Source organism: Austrofundulus limnaeus, unplaced genomic scaffold (assembly GCF_001266775.1).
Source record: "Austrofundulus limnaeus strain Quisiro unplaced genomic scaffold, Austrofundulus_limnaeus-1.0 Scaffold131, whole genome shotgun sequence".
Lineage (NCBI taxonomy): Eukaryota > Metazoa > Chordata > Actinopteri > Cyprinodontiformes > Rivulidae > Austrofundulus > Austrofundulus limnaeus.
Window position 1 is genome coordinate 1,052,987 of NW_013952533.1, and position 7,672 is coordinate 1,060,658.

General features: G+C 38.7%; 2 protein-coding genes across 2 annotated transcripts in view; one reads left to right on the forward strand and one right to left on the reverse strand.

Annotated features, from left to right (window-relative positions):
- mrpl46 (mitochondrial ribosomal protein L46) overlaps positions 1-6,211 on the reverse strand; it is an 8,346-nt gene extending 2,135 nt beyond the window's left edge. Inside the window, exons 1-3 of the mRNA XM_014015565.1 lie at positions 5,933-6,211; positions 4,464-4,665; positions 3,942-4,112 (exon numbers count right to left, since the gene is read on the reverse strand). Coding sequence (XP_013871019.1) covers positions 3,942-4,112; positions 4,464-4,665; positions 5,933-6,193 — 634 coding nt within the window. The 5' untranslated portion in view covers positions 6,194-6,211. The remainder of the gene's footprint in view (positions 1-3,941; positions 4,113-4,463; positions 4,666-5,932) is intronic.
- Positions 6,212-6,652: 441 nt separating this feature from the next.
- mrps11 (mitochondrial ribosomal protein S11) overlaps positions 6,653-7,672 on the forward strand; it is a 6,753-nt gene continuing 5,733 nt past the window's right edge. The window contains exons 1-3 of the mRNA XM_014015566.1: positions 6,653-6,851; positions 6,989-7,087; positions 7,264-7,362. Of these exons, the coding sequence (XP_013871020.1) occupies positions 6,763-6,851; positions 6,989-7,087; positions 7,264-7,362 (287 nt within the window). The 5' untranslated portion in view covers positions 6,653-6,762. The remainder of the gene's footprint in view (positions 6,852-6,988; positions 7,088-7,263; positions 7,363-7,672) is intronic.

A 7,672-nucleotide genomic window follows, 5' to 3' on the forward strand; every position in this document is an offset into this window, starting at 1 on the left:
AATTCTGTATAACTCGGTTGTCTTTTTTTATCATTCTCAAAATGAAAGTTTGTAACAGTTCATAGAATTTCCCTTACAATTATTCAAGGTGGGTACTCACCCCCACCAACGAGTTAGGGTGGGGGGTGAGGGGGTGGGTGATTTAAATAGCCRAGGAACAAGTGATTTAAACACCATGGAAAGTTTTGAGGACAAATCTGAGGCAGTCAGAAAGTGTGTCCATCWATAAAACTCTTTAAGACACTTAAAGAAAATCATTTGGCCAAAAGCTCACAAATGCAGAACACAGATATCATGCAGCAGCAGATRTCTGAGGGTGGTCTTCAAACGAGAAGGAGTCTGTGTTGTGACGTGTGCAGCGGCAGGAGGKGTTTCCCGGGAGCTTTGTGCCGTGTGTCTCATGAACTGTGACAGGTGTGTGCGAAAACAAACGCCTGGCAGCCACATGGCAGCGCGCCGACTGTTCGGCTTCAGGTCGAGTATGTTGGACCCTTTAGTCAAACCGTGGCCTTTAACGTCTCTGAGCAGGAAAACGGCTTTGTGCTCAGGTTGTGGTCGCTCAGTCAGTGTCTCCAACTTGTAATCCTGAGGCTGCAGGTTCAAGCCCAGGTTACATCAAGAAGGGTATCGGGGTAAAAAAAAAAAAAACAGTTGTCTCATCTTTTTGAAGAAGCAACCAAAAGAAAAAAAAACAACATTTCAACCTTTGTGTCAAATGCTTCACTCGACAGGTTTGTTTTTCATGGCAGGGCTGCTTTAACTGCAACAACAAACACTGAATATTTGGTCAGTTTATAGTCTGGACTGTAATGTTCTGTATTATATCACAYAAAGAGTTTAAAAACTGTATTTACATCAGTAGCATTATTGTTGCTCTTTTAATCCTAAATTCATTCTTTTGTGATTCTGATTGTGTTATATTCTGATGCATCTTTTACCTGCCAGGGAACTAAAMGGTACAAATCACCTATCAAATAAATCTGGTGTAATGCACATAAAATATTAAAGCCTAAAATATCCTAACTATGATATCATGCTAACATTTGAAAGAACAATGTTGTATTTGCCACAGAGATTATTATAATAAGGCCTTAAGTTTTATCTTTTGAAGTATTTTTTTAATTGGCTTAAAAGAAAGTGTTGCTTTTAGAAAGAAAAACATAATAATTTGAAAGTACATTCCTAAGTTTTTATTCAGCTCTACCCCAGCTAGGAATGTTTACCAACCTTCATTCAACCCAGAGGCTAAATTATTAAATACCACGATCTTGATAAGCTCCAACGTTATCAGCTCTGCTTTTTCTATCAGAGAAATTCTCTTCTTCAGTGTCGGAGGCAGAGCAACTCTTTTMCTCTGCAGCAACAACCACTCACAGAGCAAAGATAGCCCATCTTAAAAATGTAAATGTACCCAGGAGTTAAAGCTAATAATGTTCTTTACAGGTGAAATAAATATTTTAAATGTGAGGGTCAAAGATAGTTTTGCCAAAACATTTAGATAAAGGCAGAACATCTGCCAAAAAGTATTAAAAAAATATGAAAAAATCAACTTGGCATAAAAGTTGGAAAATAATTTGCGAGTATTTGATCCCATTTACCCCAGTCAGAACTGCTGGCACATTAAACTGTTAAAATATAATAATGTGCTTCTGTTTTTAACTTACATCCCTATCAGGGAGAAAACAGGAGATCCGCAGAAGGCTCCAGGACCATCAGCAACAAGACTGGTGAGAGAGGAGTCTATTCAGAAATGGAAAAAAGCTTAAATGACCTCCAGCAGGTCTTTATCTGGAGCTCCAAGCAAGAACCTGCATATTTGGAGGAAGAGAAATGCTGAGTGTATGACCCATAAAAAGCCACTCCTACGGTCAACACAAGATGGTAACATTTGTCTTTCACTGTTTTTCTGCTAAAGGTACAGGATGAGTCCTGCACTGAGGGGCCAATGGACGAGACCACATACCATAAAACCTTAGCTGAGAACCTTCTTCTCTCAGGCAGTACAGTTATGATGAGTCATGGGTGGCTCTTCCAGCCTGACAATAACCTAAAACATTCCCCCCAAATACCCCCAAGGCCACAAAGCAATGGAAGAGGAGGAAGCACATTAAGAGTGTGGAATGGCCACACCTCTGGACCTGAGTGCTACTGTAAATCTGTGAAGGAACCTGAAGATTTGAGCTGCTAAATGGCAGCCAAGAAACCTAAAGCAGATATTCTTAACCCATGGGCCGCGAGTGCCACCTTGAGGGCCTCAAAAGAACAACAGTTTTAACTTTGGGCCACAGAGGGCCGTGGGACCGCGTTGATTTTAAATAAGGTGCAATACACTTTCTCACCACTAGTTTAACAACGTTTTTTAAAATGTAGAAGAAGAACATCAGAAACCTGCCGAGAATGGAAACTTGTTTTAACTGAAAAGAAGAAGCAAAAACGAAAGTAATTCATCAAAAAACACCAAAGTTTGTCACTAATATGAAGTGCAGCTTCTGCTTTCACCAAGCAATATTTTAAGTTTAAAACATTATCAAATACAGTTGCAGATACAACTATATTTTAATTTGCACTTTAAATAAATTTTTGTAGTTTATTTTTAAAAATTTTGAATGTATTTTAAAGAAATTTTAAACTTGTCAAAAAGCTGTTGTTACTGTTATTGTTTGTCACTAAAATGAAGAGCAGCTTCTGGTNCAGCTTCTGGTTGCAAAAGTTTAAAAATGCTATATTTTCATTTGTACTTTATCAAATTTATTTTTACAGTTTTTTTATTTGAAACATTTACATTAAACATTTTTAACTTATTTATTTTATGCCCAAAATTTTATTTTTTGAATTGTGTATTTTTGTTATTTTTTCTATTATATAAATATACTGTCTGGGTCAGTCAATTTTATTTTCACTGTTTCTACTTTTGTTTTTGTATTTTAAAGCCATCACATTTTTTGATTTTACTTTTTTCGTTTTATGTTATGAGCACCTTTTTAAGTTTCAATGGTTTATTGTTCTCTTCTGCTTGATGTACTTTTCTTGCAGCTATGGTCCATTTATTTTTGAGTTTATTAAAGCTATAGAGCACAGGTGTCAAACTCTGGTTCTCGGGGCCACTATCCAGCATTTTTTTTTCTTGTTTCCCTGCTCAACCACACCTGATTTGAACGACTGGATTATTAACAGGCTTCTACAGACTTTAAAAAGGTAACTGACTCWCTGAATCTGGTGTGTTGGAGCAGAGAAACAAGGAAAACATGCAGGATAGTGGCCCTGGAGGACCTGAGTTTGACACACCTGATCTRGAGTGTAGACCAGGGGTTCTCAAGCCATTTGGGTCTGGGGACCTCTTACAAGGGTGAAAGAAATTCCAGGGACCCCCTCATAAACCCCATGCTGTTTTAAAAGATAATTTGTTGTTATTTCAACCCCTAAATGCCATGCGAATATATGTAATTACATTTATTATGTTTGTTTTATTAGTTCATTGTTCTCCATGCATTTTTAAAAATAAAAACCATATTAACAATTTAGAGAAATTTTTTGAGGACCCCCAAGATACCACTCGTGGACCCCTGGAGGTTCTGGGACCCCAGTTTGAGAACCTCTGGTGTAGATAACAAAAAGACCGTGGTAATAATTCCATTTGTAAAAAACTTGTGTGAGAAACTGATGATTAAATGGTTAAAATAGAACACTTACATTTGTTCAGATTCAGTATTCATATTTTTTGGATCATTTTTTAATAATTTTTTCATCGATTTTGGAGGTATCGTGATACAGCCAAAAAATATCAGGATGTAAGATTTTCCTCATATTGCCCAGCCCTAACGGTAAGTAAAGAGGTATATTTAGCACTGTTTAATTACTTTAGGGATGTAATAATAAAAAGATGAGATTGGTGAATCCAGTACCCAGGAAGTTTTTGCATTAGTCTTGATAACATGCATTACCTGTGACAGTGGCGAGGGCTTTCTCGGCCGTCTGTCGCAGCGTTTCTCCCTCCTGCCACGGAGCCTGAGGCAGCAGCCACAGCTTCTCACCACCCATCTGCTGCTGGGCCAGAAGAACCAGCGAGTCGGCCAGGCAGCGCTCCACAGAGGTCAGGTCTTTATCTACGTCGGCTGTAAAAACACAGAGGAACAGAGAAGGATGAAAAGACCATACAGGGCCTTGTGTGAGCAAACATTCACATCAGCTTTCCAAATGTCACAGACAGGAAAATGCAAATAGAAAAATCTGGAGCAGATAGATTTTCTGAATGTCGAAGAAATGAAAAAGCCTTTCAGTCTCTGATAATTTAAAATGAAATGCAGCTCCTTATAATTTCCTCACATGACTGATTTATTTCATTCTTCTTTTCTGGTAATAATGAACACATAACACCAGAAAATTCACCGGCACAATTGCAAACACAGTATGCAATAAAGAACCTTCATGTTACCCACAGTGACATCACATTTGTCTGCACTGACCTACGACCCTCGGTGCTTTCTGGAAGTTCTGAAACTTCTGTTCCCAGGCGTCTTCCAAGTCCTGAGCCAAGATGATGTCCTGCTCGTCATCGCTTTCGTCGTCGTCCAAGTCATAGTCACCAGCCTGCTTCCGACTCATTTTGTCTGCGTCCTCCAGCAGCCGCACCTCATGGTCCGACAGCAGGCTTTTCTCCAGCTCCATCTGAAAATAACATAGAAAGAATCTCCATCAGTCTGCAGGACACTGAGAGACTTTACTGAGGGTTATCAGCTGACAGAAAGCAAGTCTACTCCAAAACCCGGCAGGTGCTGGGATTTTAGCCAAACAGAATGCTAAAACTACAATTTAAATCATCACAGTTTGGTTTATAAGGAACATTATCATGTTAATGAGATAAATTCTCTGAATGCTCCTTTATTTGATGGTTCATTTATTTATACTGCAGCAAATTGCGTACCATTTTATTATTTTTAAAACAGGCAAAAAGGGTTTTATGAAAGCTTACAATGTGCTTGTTTAAAGGGGACACATCCTGCAAAATCCTCTTTTTTAGTCATTAAATGCATTTTGTTGTGTACTAGGAATCTCTAGGAAAGCAGATGTTTAATTTAATCTTTATCTGTGCTGCGTATATATCTTTATATTGTGTTTGGGTCATGTTTTTCAACCCATTCAGTTTTTCTCTATTTTTCTCTGAGGTTTTCTGAACTATTACATCACAGAATTTGCAAAGAAATTGCAAATAAGGTCTGGACTTACCAACTACAGTTTTGTTGTCTCCATTCTCCTCTCACACTGGGTCAGACTCTGGCTCCAAAATCGTTTAATAATTTGTAAATTAAAAAGTTTCTGCACCGCTATATAGTCGTTAACCCTTCTATGGACCACCATGGAAGCTGGGGGCGGGGTGTGAWGCGCCTACCTACTTTGGATTTAAAGAGACAGCCTCAAAACCAGTTGATCTGTGACACACCTCAGAAAAGGGGTGAAAGAGGGGMTTATGGAGTTACAATATGGAGGAATTCAGATCAAAACATCGCTGTTCCACTTTATATAGACCCCAAMTGAATGATTTAAATGTGAAAAACAAGAATTTAAAAGCATGATGTCACTTTTAAAGGTTCAAACAGATGAGACCTTAGAAGAAAAATTGTTACTATAAATGTAAAAAAATGGAATAAATTATGTAAATTATGAGAATTATATGACTACTGAAAATAACTGGAAAAAGGCCACCAAACATAGGTGTCAAACGCTACAGAACAACTCTTATAAAGAGTTTATCAAGGCAGAGTTTATTTGTTCACTAACAATCATAACATGGCTGTTGTACGATGAATATGTTGTTTCATTACTGTGAGAAATTGCTGATACAGTCGATGAGGAAATAAAAAGTAATTACTGCTGTGCTTTATAAATGGATTTGATCGTCGCTTGACCTCTGGCGTTATTTATATGTGCTTTTCACCTGCTGCAGCATGTCTTTGAAGCGCTGCTCCAACGGGCTGAAGTCCGCCGAAACAACCGGGAGCCTCTGCAGATACACCGCTGCCATCAAAGCCCAAGGAGAACTCGCTTTTTCCGTCCCAGGTTTGGTCCGAAGAGTCTGTCCACGAATGGGAGTGATGGAAAAGTGACGACATCCTTCAATCCTGACGCCTGTTCTGCTAAAATGAGATAAAACCTTCCACAAGGTCCGACTCGCCATCCTTCTACAGGGCGCAGCCATCTTCTCCTGCTGCGTTCAAAATGAGTACGCGATAAAATGGGATGTCTGCCGCTTCACATTAACCACTGTGGAGGCGGAATTTATAAATTCAATATTTCACAAAAATTAAATATAATATTATTACTTGGCTTACATGCAACATTATGTACACTGGTGGATATTTTAAGGCTTCATGATAACGCTCACGGTGAAATCGTAATATTTTCGAAGTATTTTGGCACYCCTGAACGCAACATTTACCACAGTTCATTGCGGTAAAACAAACGTTCCATTATGTAAAAAGCAGAGGGGAGAGAAACATTTTCTTGTTTTAAAAAATAAAGAATATTTTACTAAGATACGCTCTAAATACGTGCATATATTTTTGTTAAAAATGATATTCTTGCTTTAGTTTAAAAGCATATCAAACACATCACATTTACGTTAATAATTTTTGACCTTGCGCCGAGTAACCTCTCTACTTAGTGGTTCAGTCTGAATGTGCTGCGCCTTTGCGTCTCCTACAATAACACGTTTGTTTCCGAAACTGCTTTAGACTTAACTGTACATTTTGTATGAGTCTATAAAGCATGTTTAATTTCAGGTGTGTTTTGCATAATTCCGTCCGTACCGTCTGTCGACAGCTAGCTGCCTCGCTAAACGGAAATGGGACTTCCCTGTAAGTGTTATCCGTACAGCTGTTAGCTAACAGCTAAGGGACGGAGTGTATTGACGTGCCACATTTTACATGACACAACCTAAATCATAGTTAGCAGATGTATCTAAAAAAGTTATTAAAAGCAGTTGTGTGTTTAGGGTTGGGGGAGGAAGGATGCCTCTACAGAGATCAYTACAGAGCAGCGCTGTGAGACTTCAGGAGGAAGAAGCGTCGGAGGAAAAATCAAAGAGCTTCACGTCAGACAAACTGCACATTTAACACACTATGTCTATATTAAAACGTCCTCTGGACTTAAAATTTTAATTAATAWTGATAATATTAATTTCCCTTAAATTCTGGCTTAGATTACTGAAAAACATCGTTTTACTTCAGTGTCCATAATGAGTTATTCGTTTTAATTCGAATCTTTCAGATATTTTCCTCCTCTGCCTGGTCAAGACAGCCCACTGAGATGGAATGGGATGAAGTTTGAAGAGCTACCAATTCTTCACATTAAGGCTACATTTAACAAGTAAGTGGAGGGGATCTTTGGGAATCACACGTCTTCAACCAAAATCCAATCCAGCTRTCCGCTTTACTCACTTTATCTTTTCCTAGTCACAGCTAACTGGTTCCTGTGTCCAGCAGTCCCTGTTCGAGAAGCAGGACACACACTAGACAGGTCACAAGTCCATCACAGGGCCATAGAGACAGAAACCAGCGAATGCTCACACCTAGGGGTAATTTAGAATCAGTGGGCCTCATGCAAAAGCCGTTCGTACGCACAGATTTGTTCTTAAATTGTGCGTACAAGTGATTTAGGAGAACTTCTGGCATTCACC